At 61.6% G+C, this 14,772-nt stretch overlaps 2 protein-coding genes across 2 annotated transcripts in view; one reads left to right on the plus strand and one right to left on the minus strand.

The window, feature by feature from the left end:
* Window position 1: 1 nt before the first annotated feature.
* Window positions 2–633, minus strand: SFTA2 (surfactant associated 2). Its single transcript, XM_036434495.2, has 3 exons — window positions 488–633; window positions 206–294; window positions 2–95 (listed from the first exon to the last, which is right to left on the minus strand). Exons 1-3 carry the CDS (start codon window positions 546–548, stop codon window positions 12–14), a joined length of 234 nt encoding a protein of 77 aa, XP_036290388.1. The 5' UTR covers window positions 549–633; the 3' UTR covers window positions 2–11.
* Window positions 634–12,487: 11,854 nt separating this feature from the next.
* Window positions 12,488–14,772, plus strand: part of MUCL3 (mucin like 3) — a 3,383-nt gene continuing 1,098 nt past the window's right edge. Inside the window, exons 1-3 of the mRNA XM_045580392.1 lie at window positions 12,488–12,560; window positions 12,962–13,008; window positions 14,675–14,772. The exon at window positions 14,675–14,772 is cut by the window's right edge and continues 352 nt beyond it. Of these exons, the coding sequence (XP_045436348.1) occupies window positions 12,488–12,560; window positions 12,962–13,008; window positions 14,675–14,772 (218 nt within the window). The remainder of the gene's footprint in view (window positions 12,561–12,961; window positions 13,009–14,674) is intronic.

Raw genomic sequence — 14,772 nt, forward strand, 5'->3', positions numbered from 1 at the left:
GCTCCGGCCGCTCAGCCTGGGCAGGTGACGTGGTGGGCTCCCGCCTGACGAGGGGCCATGCCGGTCCCTGGCGGGAGGCGGAGCAGGAGGCAGAGCTGCGGAGAGAAGGGTTGATGGCTCTCACCCAGGTGCCAGGAGCCCAAACCCACTCGCACCCACTGGGGTTCCACAGCCCCCCCCCCCCCCCCCCCCCCGGAAGAGCTACCTTCTGGAGCAGCTCCAGGAAGCTCGAGTCATAGGACGCATTTGCGAGAGAGGAATCCTTCAGCTTCAGCCGCAAAGCCAGGCCCGGCCCTGGGGACCCAGACACAGCTTAGGACCCAGCCCCGCTGAGGAGTGGGCCCCTGCTCCCTCTCCCCCCGCACCAGCCCTTCCAGCCCCTCTGCGGCCGGTCACCGGGCTCAGGGCAGGACCCTGCCTCCATCCCGCCGGCTCCCCTTCCCGGCCTCCTGCCTCCAGGCCCCCGTGTCCAGCCCTGAGCCCTCACCTGCTCCTTGGGAGCTGCCCAGGAGGGCCAGGAGGAGGAAGAGGGGCAGTCTGGCCCCCATGGTGGCCCAGCTCCTTGGGCGGGTAGCAGAGGCGCCTGAGCCCGCTGGCCTGCTGGCCTGCCTCCTACAGCCCGTCCTTAGCACAGGCGTGTGTGTGTGTGTGTGTGTGTTAAGGGGGCGGGGGACGACTGAGTCGGTGTGGAGGGGAAAGGTGGGTAACTGGATTGTCCGGTTCTCCCAACATGGTTCTGAGGATCCAGGAGAGCCACTCACTGAGCTGCTGGGAAGAGTGGGTGGTCCCTCCTCGGCCTCCTCCATGGATGTGGTCCTGCAGGTTGTCTGGGCCTCACCCAGCTGGGCCTCTCATCGCTCTGTAGGGATTAATTATTAACCACAATTAATTTCCACCATTCGTGCCACCAAGGGCTCAGGAATGTGGGTCCACAAGGGAGGGGTGGATTAGCCCAGTTTCTTCCCAAACCAGGAACCCGCCTCACAGCCAACTCCTGGCCGGGCAGCTTCCTCTGGAGCCTCAGTCGCTCCAAACATCCCAGACACTCAGGTGGAGGCACGGCCTCACCAACCCCCTCCCGCTTCCCGTTCGGGCAGGACACCGCCCCCCAGGCACAGGCAGACTCCCGCAGATGTGGAGAGGGGGCTGGAGCCATCCATGCACCATCTTTCTTTAAAACCAGGAAGTGAGGCCCGGAGGGGGCGAATAGCTTATCAGGCCAACACAAGTCAGCAGCAGCGGGCTCAGAGCTCACCCTCATTCTGACTGACAAGATGGACACCCCAGTCACGAAGCCTGTCTTCCTGTTTGCCTCTGTATGTAACACCTCCCCCACCCCCAAACCAGAGGGCCCAGCACAGGAGACGGAGCAGAGAGAGGCAGTGCCCAGCAGCGGGACCAGCCGTGTGCACACAGGGAGGCCAGCAGGCCCGGGGAGCGGCAGGCGCCGGGGGGCCGCGGGCTCGTGTCTGCATCCCAGCGGGCATTCCTCGGACCGTCCTGCAGGCCCTGAACGGCCGGAGCCCTCTGCGGAGCCACGATCCTCTCGTGACAGACGTGCCGGCACAGCTGGGAGGCCATCGGGCACCGGGGGGTGGGGGTGGGGGGCAGCTCCGGCAGCAGCCCGGGGTGCGGCCGGACTCCGGTGTCCACCCCCCAGGGTCTCCTGAGGGTCAGTGCCACCCCAGGCCAGGACATTCTTCACCCACCAGCTCCCAACCCCTGCTCCTCGAGAGGGGCACGTGTCCTCGGCCGGGGCGGGCACGCCCTCCCCCAGGAGGGTCTGTGGGCGCTGACTCAGGCGGGGGGGTAGGCGCCTGCTCTGGGAGGAGCCCGAGGGCCAGGTAGGGGAGTCCTCAGGCTTTTACTCACGCTCCCCCTCGCCCAGTGCTTCCTGGGATCAAGCTGGGATGGGTTAATCCTCTGGGGACAGCTTGGGGACCTCTCCCTGGGGCCCGAGATCCTGGTGTTGATGGAGGTCCCGGCACACCTGGCTCTCCAGAGGCACAAACAGGTGCCGGGCCTTTAAAAGCCGGGCCCTGGCCTGCGAAGGCACCAGGCCGGCACCATGGACGCTGCGAGGGTGCTGCTGCTGGGCCTGCAGGCCTTCGCCACACTCGGTGCGCAGGCTCCAAAGGGGTGCCGGGTGCGGGGTGCCGGGTGCGGGGTGCCGGGCGAAGACCCAGGGACGCCTCCGCTATCTCCTCTTCTCACTGATGCTGTTCTTTCCAACAGCTCAGCTGAACCCATGGAGGACCACAGCATCTGCAGGCCTCCCCGCTGTCTCTGACAGTCTCGCTCTCTCGGGGGATGTCCCAGAGGGTCTCCCCTCTGTCTCTGGGGGCCTCCCCACTGTCTCTGGGGGTCTCCCCTCTGTCTCTGGGGGCCTCCCCTCTGTCTCTGGGGGCCTCCCCTCTGTCCCTGGGGGCCTCCCCTCTGTCTCTGGGGGCCTCCCCTCTGTCTCTGGGGGTCTCCCCTCTGTCTCTGGGGGTCTCCCTGGGGGTCTCCCCTCTGTCTCTGGGGGTCTCCCTGGGGGTCTCCCCTCTGTCTCTGGGGGTCTCCCTGGGGGCCTCCCCTCTGTCTCTGGGGGTCTCCCCACTGTCTCTGGGGGCCTCCCCTCTGTCTCTGGGGGCCTCCCCTCTGTCTCTGGGGGCCTCCCCTCTGTCTCTGGGGGTCTCCCTGGGGGTCTCCCCTCTGTCTCTGGGGGTCTCCCTGGGGGTCTCCCCACTGTCCCTGGGGGTCTCCCCTCTGTCTCTGGGGGTCTCCCCTCTGTCTCTGGGGGCCTCCCCTCTGTCTCTGGGGGCCTCCCCACTGTCTCTGGGGGTCTCCCTGGGGGTCTCCCCTCTGTCTCTGGGGGTCTCCCCTCTGTCTCTGGGGGCCTCCCCTCTGTCTCTGGGGGCCTCCCCTCTGTCTCTGGGGGTCTCCCCTCTGTCTCTGGGGGTCTCCCCACTGTCTCTGGGGGCCTCCCCTCTGTCTCTGGGGGCCTCCCCTCTGTCTCTGGGGGTCTCCCCTCTGTCTCTGGGGGTCTCCCCTCTGTCTCTGGAGGTCTCCCCACTGTCCCTGGGGGCCTCCCCTCTGTCTCTGGGGGTCTCCCTGGGGGTCTCCCCACTGTCTCTGGGGGTCTCCCCTCTGTCTCTGGGGGTCTTTCTGGGGGCCTCCCCTCTGTCTCTGGGGGTCTCCCCTCTGTCTCTGGGGGTCTCCCTGGGGGTCTCCCCACTGTCCCTGGGGGCCTCCCCACTGTCCCTGGCGTTGTGTCTGCGACTGTCCCCACTGTGCCCGTGTCTTCAGCCTCTGGAAACCTCCCCAGTCACCCTCCGACTTCCGGCCCCGGCTCCGCGCTGCCAGGTGAGGCTTCTGCTCCCCGTCCCTCGGCCAGCGGGCGGGCTTCCCTGCGGCCTGCCCTCCTGCTTTTCAGTTCCTCGCCTCCCCTGCAGCTGCCACCTTCTGTAGCCGCCAAGACAGCCCCCGCCGACTGCCAGGCCGTGAAAACATTCTCGACCATGTTCTTCCCGAGGCTTTGTTATTAGTTTCACACTGAAGCCTGGGAGCCATCGCAGGTTAATCCCTGGGCATGGAGGGGCTCCAGTTCAAGTTTTCCCAGAACCATTGATTTCCCGGACCCTCGGCCGCCCTCCACTGCTGTGCGGGTGCCTCTGGCGAGGCCAGGTCTGTCTGCCAGACTCCACTGAGGCCCCCTCCGCCACCCGCCCGCCCCGCCCCACCCCTCCGAGGTTCTGTTCCCAAGAGGACGGGGACCGCCACCCAGAAGAGTGGTCTTAGGTGGCAGCGGGAGGCGGAATTGAGGCCCTCGGGCCTGGGTCCCTGACCGGCTAGGCTCTGCCCCTCAGGCCCCGCGCTTCCAGACTGGGCCATCGTGCTGATCACGCTCACCGTGGTGGCAGCCATCGGCAGCTCACTGTACGGCGTCAAGAAGGTGAGGGACGCAGTGTCCGAACCAGGGGCTGGGACCTGTGCCAGGTCCTGACAAGAGCAAGGCTTCGGAGAGAAGGGTGATGGCTGGCTGCACACAGGGAGGAGCGAGGAGGGAGGAGGGACGGAGGAGGGGGGAGGGGAGGGGAAGGGAGGGAGGGGGAGGGGGGAGGGAAAGGGAGGGAGGGGGAGAGAGGGGGAGGGGGGAGGGAAAGGGAGGGAGGGGGAGGGGGGAGGGGGAGGGGGGAGGGGAGGGAGGGGGAGGGGGAGGGGAAGGGAGGGAGGGGGAGGGAGGGGAGGGAGGAGGAGGCAGGAGGAGCTGGGGAGGGGCCTCGGCTGACCCACCTACCCCCTCTCCTCACAGGCCTGCCAGTTCCGGAAGGAGATGAGTGTGGGGTGCGGCTGTGGCCCCGTGACCCCGTACGGCTGCCACCACGAGGTCACCGGTCAGCGCTTCTCCGTCAAGTGACGGGCTGGGCTGGCGGCACCCCTCCCCTTGGCCTTCCTCCTTCCTCTTGGAAACAGGCCCGAAGCAGGAAGAGCCGGAGGAAGCAGCTCCTCGGAGCGGTGGGGGTGGGGGTGGGGGTGGGGCGCAGTGCTCGCCCCGGCGGGCGGCGCGAACAGACCCGGGGTGGAGGCCGTGCAGGTGGACGGGGTCAGTGTGATGCTGTCCAGCGGAGAGGGCTGCATGTCACACCTGTGTGTTCTCAATAAAGGACGTTGGGTAACAGGAAATCCTGTGAACGGCACCGAGCTTCCACGCCCCGCCCGCCCCCCCAGTGTTCTCCCCGAGGGGTCTCTCCCTGGCCTCACCGAGTCCTCCACCCCTGCAGCTGAGCACCTCGCGGTCCCCCACACAGGAGGGGCCCTTCACATCTCCTTCCACATGGAGCACGGGCCTGGCCCTCCCAAGCCCATCCTCCTCTCTGCGGTGAGGGCCCTCCCTGTGCTGAGGGCAGCTGCCCCCCGCGGTCCCGGCCTGACATTTGCCCGAGTACGAGGGCTTTGCGCCAGGCAGCCCCAGCCACGTCCGGCTCCGCTGCTGCCGGCTTCGCCAGGCCCGAGGGTGCTCCTTCTCACCTGTAAACCGGGCCGCGGTGCTGCCTCACCCGCTGCACGGAGCGCGCTGGGGCTGGCGGGGCTGCTTGGGACCGGCCCTCGGCCTGTCGCTCGGACACAGCCCTCCGTCCTGTTCTTCTGCCCGGTGCCCGGCCCTCTGGGGAGGTTGTGGTTAAAAAGAGGGGGCCCGCCACCCCGCACTGCGGACGGACGGACAGACGGAGAGCTCTCTGTGCGGAGGGGGGCGGGCAAGGAGGCCCAATGTCCCTGAGGGGCCCGGGCGGTGCCTGCTGTGCGGCGTGGCCGTGCCGAGGAGCCAGTCCTGGCCTGGTGCCGCGGAGCCTCGTTAATCTCCCATTAATCACATTAATGAGCAATTGGCCTGCTCTGCTCTCCCCGCCCGCTGCCGCCCTGCCCAGGAGGGGACTAGTCACACCACGCGATGGGAGGCATTCCCACCTCGGCCCTCGGCCGTGAGCCCGCCGGCCCTGTCCTGGCCCTCCGGCACCCACCCATCCTGCTGAGAGCCAGGCCGTGCCGCCCCGGGGGAGACCCTAGGGAGCACAGGGAGGGGCCGACCCCTCCGCCCGGGGCCAGAGGACGAGTTTGGACACAGGAGGGAGGGAGGGCGTCTCTGTGGGGGAGGAGGGGGAGGGCCCTCTGGGTGGCCCGGCCTGTCCCTCCCGGTCCCTGCCCGCTCTCCTCTCGCAGCCCCTGTCTCCACGTGCTGTCCGCCAGGCACCTGCAGGCGCCCAGCCCCTCACTGGCCTGCGGGGCGCCCCGCCTTTGCTCTTTCCCTGACCTCCCGGCTGCCCAGCCCAGCCCGAGAGGGGCCCTGTGTGAGCAAGGGGCGTGGGGCAGGCGGGCGCCCGCCGGAGAGAGGACGAAGGTGGCAAAAAGCAGAATTTGACTCCCTCTGAACAGGCACCGGCCCCCGCCCCGTCCCGCCGGCCAGGACCCAGTCCTGGCACCTGCCACCTGCTCCCCTCCCCAGAGCCCTGCAGGGGGCGTCTCCCCCCAAGTCCAGTCCTGGCTCCCTCACCGGCAGCTGCGGTCGGTCTCCTTATCGGCAGCCTGCGGGTGGGGCGGCTCCGTTTGCTTAAGGTTTAGGCCGAGGGGCCCCTGCCCCCGTGACGTCAGAGCTGGCCCGGTATAAGGTGAGGGGACCGCAGCCTCAGCCTCAAGCAGCCCCCCTCTGCGACATGGCAGGCCCGGCCCTCGGCGCCCGCTCCGGCCGTGGCCTCCGCTCTGGCCTTGGCCTCGGCTGCTGCCTCCTCTTCCTCCTCGCTGCTCAGGAAGCAGGTAAGATGCCCTCAGAGGGGAAGGACGGCCGTGCACAGGGGACGGGCAGAGACGGGCTTCTGAGTTTGGGGCTGAACGAGCAATCACGGAAATGAGCCGCAGTGAACGTGCCCGCCAGGCGGGCCACGGCCTCCAGTCCGGGCTGCGCGCCGGGCGGCCAGGGTGCGCGGCCAGGACCCGCCTGCACCTGCCGCCTGTGGCCGCGGCGCCTGGCACGCCCCGCGGTGCGGGAGCTCGGACGCCGGGGCCTCCTCTCCGTCGTCCCCGGAACCGGAGTGGCTGTGGCATCAGCCGCAGAGGAGAGCGGGGCTCGGAGGGTGAGGCTGCGCGCTGCCCGCCCCCCGGGCACGGCTGCGCCCATCCCGAGAGTCCGGTCTGTGCTGACCCGCTCCGCCCCGTCCGGCGCAGGTCCTCGGCCACCCCCGGGAGCAGCGCCTGGCCACGGGGTCCCCCCGGCATCGGCGGGCGCACGTCCCCCTCCACCGCTGGGAAACGCCCGGCCTGCCGTGAGGACATGAGCGTGGACGAGCTAGGCAGGCCCTGGAGGACATTCCTGGGGAGCAGCTCTGAGCCCGCGCCCAGGGAGGGCTGCCAGACAGACAGGCAGACGACGAGCCCCATCACTGAGACTCCCTTCGCAGAGGGGGTGGTCTGCCTGGCTGCTGGGGAAGCTCAGGGCTCTGGGGCCGAGGCCGGCGCGGGGCGGGCACAGGGCGGCTGAGGAGCCCTGGGCCCTCTGCCAGGTCCCGGCAGCGCCTTCGCCTGCGTCCTCCTGCCCCGAGGTCAGGGACAGAGCCACCGTCAGCCCCAATCTCCGTGCCCCGTCCCTTTCCTGCGGGGCTGCCCTCTGCTCTGCTCCCCGCCCGCCGGGCCTGGAGGGCAGAGGGCATGATGGGGCATCAACCCCAGCACAGTCACCTTCGAGGGACATTTGCTCTGGGGCCCAGGACAGGCGCCACGCGGGCACGCAGTCCGAGTCCCAGCGCGGGACATCGGTGGGCGGTGGGCCAGGCCAGGGCGGCGGGCGCGCAGTCCGAGTCCCAGCACGGGACGTCGGTGGGCGGTGGGCCAGGCCAGGGCGGCGGGCGCACAGACCTGCAGGCAGAGCCAGGGCGGGGAGCAGCCAGGGCGGGGACAGTGGGGGCTCCAGGCCCGGCGGGTGACATGCATGTGAGCAGTGACGTGCAGCAGGGAGGGGGGAAGGTGGTGGCTGGAGCCATTGGTCCATGGGACCAGCCTCTCCGCACACAGGGAACTGGACCCCGGGCCCAGCCTGGGGTGCCCCGCAGGCCCGCCATGCAGGGGGAGAGGGCCGCCTCTGAGGGGCCCCTGTGGGGCTGGCGTCCTGGGGTCCTGGAGGCCCCCCGGACTGCTATTTGATTTAAGCTCTGCGGCGGAAACAATATATAGACATCAAGAAACCAAAAAATAGAAACAATTAGAAAGAAAACTCTCCTAACCCTTTCTGGTCACCGGAAATACACCGTAACCATTTGGGTGTGTTCCCTCAGTCTGCTGTTCCTGTGTCACCCAGTGGGGCCATGGAGACATCTGAACAAGCCCCCCCACTCGACTGCCAAGGACAGGCAAGCAGCCACGGGAACGCTGCCTTCCTGTCAAACATGTGAACAGCCCTGGCCGGTGTGGCTCAGTGGATAGGGCATCGGCCTGCGGACTGAGGGTCCCAGGTTCGATTCCGGCCAAGGGCACATGCCTGGGTTGTGGACTCGATTCCCAATGTGGGGCGTGCAGGAGGCAGCTGATGAACGATTCTCTCTCAGCACTGATGTTTCTCTCTCCCTCCCTCTTTCTTCCTCTCTGATCAATAAAAATGTTAAAAAACAAAAGCCCGGTGAACGGAGCAGCCTCCCGGCCTCTGCTGTCAGGGAAGCGCCCTGTGGGCTTCCCGGGAAGCAGCCGCTGCGGTGGTGGGTGTTCTGGGGAGAAGGGGCTGTCAGCTCGTCCGCGCTCAGTCTGGTTTGCCTGTGGTGGGTGTTCTGGGGAGAAGGGGCTGTCAGCTCGTCCGGGCTCAGTCTGGTTTGCCTGTGGTGGGCCAGGGCAGAGGAGCCGGGGCTTCCACTCGTAAACGGGGCGGCCGTTTTGGGGGTCCGAGTGTCTGGCCGCTGGTTCCACTGCTGTGGGACACGGACCCGAGTCCCAGATGTGGGTCTGAGGCCGGCCCGGAGGGCAGTGCCGTGGGGTCCCAGGCCCGCGGAGGCCTCCCCCCAGCTCAGCCCCCCCCCCCCCGGGGCCGCAGGCCTTTGCTTTCCGCTCCAGGTGCGTAGTGACCGGCTCTGACCGGCTCTGGGCGCCCACCAGGCTAATAGTCTCTGGTTCATCCATCCAACAAGTACTTACGAAGGCAGGCTCCTGGGCCGGCCATTGTTCTGGGCTGGGGACGCCGACGAACAGACAGACAAACCCGGTCACGGTGGGAATCACATCCGTGCCGTCTGCTAGGCAGTGGGGAGGCCACCCTGGTCGAACCCGGGGCGGCGGCCCAGCTCCGGGCAGAGGCGCACAGAGCAGTGGTCCCGAGAGGCCCGGGGCGCAGGCTGCGGGCCGCCCCGCCGGTTTCAAAGCTGAAATTCAGACTGGACGGACGGTGCAGAGCTGCTGCGCGGCGCCCGCCCTCACCGCTGCAGGGGCAGCCTCGCGGCAGGCGCTGCGACCGGGCGCCTCGGGGGCGCGGTGACCTGAGCAAGGACCGAGCTGGACCCTGAGTCCGGCTCCGGCCTGGGGCGGCGGGTTGCCGCTGTGCCGCCCACTGCTCCCTCGTCTCCTTTGGGAGCCCCTGGGTGCAGCGAGCAGCCTGCCTTTCCTTAAACCTCCTTCCTTCACCGTCACACCGCCGCGGTCCATGCTGGCCTCACGGTCTGTGGTAAAGACGCAGGAAGCGAACAGACGCAGCCTCCTCCAGGGCCCACTGAGGGCCGCACTCCCTGCCCCGCCGGACGAGGCTGGCCTACAGGTGCGAGCGTGGCCTGTGCGCCAGGAGCCCGAATGGATTCCGTTCTGGCTCAACCGCTTACTTGCTGAGGGTTTGGGGAGATTACTTAACCCCCTTGTTTGCTCATCTATAAAAAGGGGAGAGTAACAAAGGGTTGTGATGAAAAGTAAATGAGGTTGTGCACGTCCTCATTTGTAGGGCCTGCCTGCTCCACAGTCGATAGTCAAGAAAGGTTGGTGCCTGGCCAGGTTGCTCAGTGGGTTGCACGTCATCCCAGACACCAAAGAGTGTGGGTCTGATTCCTGGTCAAGGCACAAATCTAGGTTGTGTGTTTTCTCTCAAGCTGGGGTGCGTAAGGGAGGCAGCAGATCTCTCTCTCTCTCTCTCTCTCTCTCTCTCTCTCTCTCTCTCTCTCTCTCTTTCTCTCCCTCTCAAAACAATGAAAATATATCCTTAGGTGAGGATTAAAAAAAACAAAGGCTGGCCATTGCTGTTGTCAGGGATTGTGTGAGTCACCATTTCTCCATGAAATTCAAGTTTCTTGGCTGTAAAATAAGGAAGTAGACAGCTTCTAAGGTGCCTTGAGGGGACCTGGGAGATGGGAGGAGAATCCACAAAGAGAATGTCTGTGAGGCCAGCGTGGAGCGCGTGGCCCAGGGAAGGCGCCCAGTGAACGAGAGCCCAGTGAACGAGGGGGTGGGAGAATGGCCGGCACAGCGAAGGGACGGCCTGGCTGTCCAGCCTTCCTCTCTCGCCCCAGCCTCCACCCCCTTCAGGGACGTGGGCTTCTCTACCACCTCCCCCTTCTCCTCCCACCCACACTTCTTTCAAGGACTGCGTTCCCCAGCCCGCACTGTCCTTGTCAGCTGGGTGGACTGTGGCCCCCTGATTGGGAACGGGTCCAGGCCCTGGTCGCCACCTTGAGCTAACAGCTGGAAATCTCAGTTACATAATAGCACTATCTCTCCTTCCTTGGCGATCTCCTGGCTCACTCAGAGACATCTCCTCTGTCCCCATGTTGCTTTTCATGGAATTAAGGCCCATATCATATCTGTTCAGTGATAGGGTGTTTTCCCTCACACCCTGTCCTTAAACATAGTCAGCTTCTCCCAGAATGCAGCTGCCTCCTTCACTCCTCTCAGGACCCTGAGGAGATTTTTTTGCTTTAAAGAGTGCTACCTCCCCAGAGGCTCCAGCTGTGAGCGGCTAAGAGGAGCATCCAGTGAAGGAACTAGAGGGTTGAGCCATCTATTCTACTTGCCTTTACCCAGACCAAACTCCACCACCAAGATGAAAGTTTCCACCATTCCTTTTTTTCTTCTTCTTTTTAAAATATATTTTATTGATTTTTTTACAGAGAGGAAGGGAGAGAAATAGAGAGCTAGAAACGTCGATAAGAGAGAAAACATCAACCAGCTGCCTCTTGCACACCCCCTACCGGGGATATGCCCGCAACCAATGTACATGCCCCTGACCGGAACCTTTCAGTCCGCAGACCAATGCTCTATCCACTGAGCCAAACCGGCTTTGGCCCTCCATTCCCTTTTTAATGCCTTTCTTACTCATCACCTGTGCTTTCTTACTAATCCTTGTGGGAAGTTCTGCCAGAGTCTGACCTCAGCCTCTCAGGCTGGTACACTTGGGATGGACTTGGAATGTTAGGGAAAAACAAAGATTCTGATACTTACTACCTTTCTTCTCTCGCGGCCATGGAAAGGGAGCTCCATTCCATAAGCCCATATAAACCCTCAAGGAGCGTGTGTGCAGCAAAATGCCGTTAGTATCCGTTCTCAGAGGTATGGTTTGATAGGCAGGGCAGAGAGAGAGGTACACTCAACTAGCATTTAAAGTTGAGTAATTCACAACAATTTTTTGAGCACTGAGGTGAAGTTACATCTTATCTGCTTGAAAGGACCAGGAAAAATGCTATAAAGCGAGAAAGATCTAACTTCAGAATTGGGGACTAGAGGGGGAGAAGGGGGAGGTAACATTCTTGCTGAAGACACAGCCTGAAAACAGGTTCAGAAACTCGAGGTGAAGATGAGGATGAGATATCATCGTTTTCTGAGGTGACTGGATGAGGAGCTATATCTGGGGTCAAAAACGGACTCCTAGAGATGGAGGTGGGCAGGGGAGCAGGGAAGAACATGGAGGAAGTTTCTTACTTGCCTCTCTTTCTTTACAGATGCTACCACACTTCAAGAACTTCAGGACACTGGTGAATCCCCAACATCTGATCATTTATCCCCTCCTACTCCAAACTCTGTTTATAGTATTCCCTCACACCACACTGCTCTTCATTTAGGACATAGTAGTCCAGACCATCCTAAACCTACAAAAACCCATCAGCCCAAACACCATTGCAATACCACACACAATTTCAGACCGATTCACAAATCAATAGATAACTCTAAAAACTCTACAACGCATCATGAAACTCCTCCCACTTCTGAACAAAACCCTAGCAATCAAGGAAAAGACCCAATTATCCGGAATGGACGCTCTGCTGAATCTGGTATCACACATAAAAAATTGTCCAATGCAAAATATCCAACCCCAAGACCCAAGAGCAAAACAACATGTACTACCTCCAAAGGAAGAACATCAACCCACGTTCAACATAGCACATCAGCTCATGAGACCACAAGAGCCCCAGCAATGCCTACGGACTATGCTCAACACAGCACATCGGCCCATGTTCCACACAGCACATCAGATCATGTTCAACACAACACATCGGATCATGAGAAGACCACAAGAGCCCTGGCAATGCCTACAGACCATGTTCAACCCAGCACATCAGCTCATGAGACCACAAGAGCCCTGGCAATGCCTACAGGCCATGCTCAACACAGCACATCGGCCCATGCTCAACACAGCACATCGGCCCATGTTCAACACAGCACATCGGCCCATGAGAAGACCACAAGATCCCCATCAATGCCTACAGGTCATGCTCAACACAGCACATCGGCCCATGTTCAACACAGCACATCAGATCATGAGAAGACCACAAGATCCCCATCAATGCCTACAGGTCATGCTCAACACAGTACATCGGCCCATGTTCAACACAGCACATGGGCCCATGAGAAGACCACAGGAGCCCTGACAATGCCTACAGACCATGTTCAACACAGCACATCGGCCCATGTTCAACACAGCACATCGGCCCATGTTCAACACAGCACATTGGCCCATGTTCAACACAACACATCAGATCATGAGACCACAAGATCCCCGGCAATGCCTACGGACCATGTTCAACATAGCACATCGGCCCATGAGAAGACCACAAGATCCCCGTCAATGCCTACAGGTCATGTTCAACACAGCACATCAGATCATGAGAAGACCACAAGATCCCCGGCAATGCCTACGGACCATGTTCAACACAGTACATCGGCCCATGTTCAACACAGCACATGGGCCCATGAGAAGACCACAGGAGCCCTGACAATGCCTACAGACCATGTCCAACACAGCACATCGGCCCATGTTCAACACAACACATCGGATCATGAGATCACAAGAGCCCCAGCAATGCCTACGGACCATGTTCAACACAGCACATCGGCCTATGTTCAATACAACACATCGGCCCATGTTCAACACAGCACATCAGATCATGAGAAGACCACAAGATCCCCGGCAATGCCTACGGACCATGTCCAACACAGCACATCGGCCCATGTTCAACACAACACATCGGATCATGAGATCACAAGAGCCCCAGCAATGCCTACGGACCATGTTCAACACAGCACATCGGCCCATGTTCAATACAACACATCGGCCCATGTTCAACACAGCACATCAGATCATGAGAAGACCACAAGATCCCCGGCAATGCCTACTGACCATGTTCAACACAGCACATCGGCCCATGTTCAATACAGCACATCGGCCCATGTTCAATACAACACATCGGCCCATGTTCAACACAGCACATCGGCCCATGTTCAATACAACACATCGGCCCATGTTCAACACAACACATCAGATCATGAGACCACAAGATTCCCGGCAATGCCTACTGACCATGTTCAACACAGCACATCGGCCTATGTTCAACACAGCACATCGGCCCCTGTTCAACACAACACATCAGATCATGAGAAGACCACAAAATCTTCGGCAATGCCTACGGACCATGTTCAACACAGCACATCGGCCCATGTTCAATACAACACATCGGCCCATGTTCAACACAGCACATCGGCCCATGTTCAATACAACACATCGGCCCATGTTCAACACAGCACATCAGATCATGAGACCACAAGATCCCCGGCAATGCCTACGGACCATGTTCAACACAACACATCAGATCATGAGACCACAAGATTCCCGGCAATGCCTACTGACCATGTTCAACACAGCACATCGGCCTATGTTCAACACAGCACATCGGCCCCTGTTCAACACAACACATCAGATCATGAGAAGACCACAAAATCTTCGGCAATGCCTACGGACCATGTTCAACACAGCACATCGGCCCATGTTCAATACAACACATCGGCCCATGTTCAATACAACACATCGGCCCATGTTCAACACAGCACATCGGCCCATGTTCAATACAACACATCGGCCCATGTTCAACACAGCACATCAGATCATGAGAAGACCACAAGATCCCCGGCAATGCCTACGGACCATGTTCAACACAACACATCAGATCATGAGACCACAAGATCCCCGGCAATGCCTACGGACCATGTTCAATACAGCACATCGGCCCATGTTCAGCACAACACATCAGATCATGAGACCACAAGATCCCCGGCAATGCCTACGGACCATGTTCAACACAGCACATGGGCCCATGAGAAGACCACAGGAGCCCTGACAATGCCTACAGACCATGTTCAACACAGCACATCGGCCCATGTTCAACACAGCACATCGGCCCATGAGAAGACCACAGAAGCCCTGACAATGCCTACAGACCATGTTCAACACAGCACATCGGCCCATGTTCAACACAGCACATCGGCCCATGAGAAGACCACAAGAACCCTGACAATGCCTACAGACCATGTTCAACACAGCACATCGGCCCATGTTCAACACAGCACATCGGCCCATGAGAAGACCACAAGAACCCTGACAATGCCTACAGACCATGTTCAACACAGCACATCGGCCCATGAGAAGACCACAAGAACCCTGGCAATGCCTACGGATCATGTTCAACACAGCACATCGGCCCATGTTCAACACAGCACATCGGCCCATGTTCAACACAGCACATCGGCCCATGTTCAACACAGCACATCAGCTCATGAGACCACAAGATCCCCGGCAATGCCTACAGGTCATGCTCAACACAGCACATCGGCCCATGTTCAACACAGCACATCGGCCCATGTTCAACACAGCACATCGGCCCATGTTCAACACAACACATCAGATCATATTCAACACAGCACAGTGGCCACAGAGCCAAGCACAGGAGCCTCAGGACAGGCTGCAGTGCACACAAAGAAGACCACATCTACCAACGGGAGGGCCACACCAAACCC

The sequence above is a fragment of the Pipistrellus kuhlii genome, unplaced genomic scaffold, assembly GCF_014108245.1.
Source record: "Pipistrellus kuhlii isolate mPipKuh1 unplaced genomic scaffold, mPipKuh1.p scaffold_m20_p_125, whole genome shotgun sequence".
In the NCBI taxonomy this organism is placed as follows: domain Eukaryota; kingdom Metazoa; phylum Chordata; class Mammalia; order Chiroptera; family Vespertilionidae; genus Pipistrellus; species Pipistrellus kuhlii.

Coding starts and splice junctions, on each gene's coding strand:
- SFTA2 (XM_036434495.2), bottom strand. CDS start 548: ATGGGGGCCAGACTGCCCCTCTTCCTCCTCCTGGCCCTCCTGGGCAGC. Junction 295..487: donor GGGCAGCTCCCAAGGAGCAG/GTGAGGGCTCAG, acceptor CTGGGTCCCCAG/GGCCGGGCCTGGCTTTGCGG. Junction 96..205: donor TCCTGGAGCTGCTCCAGAAG/GTAGCTCTTCCG, acceptor TTCTCTCCGCAG/CTCTGCCTCCTGCTCCGCCT.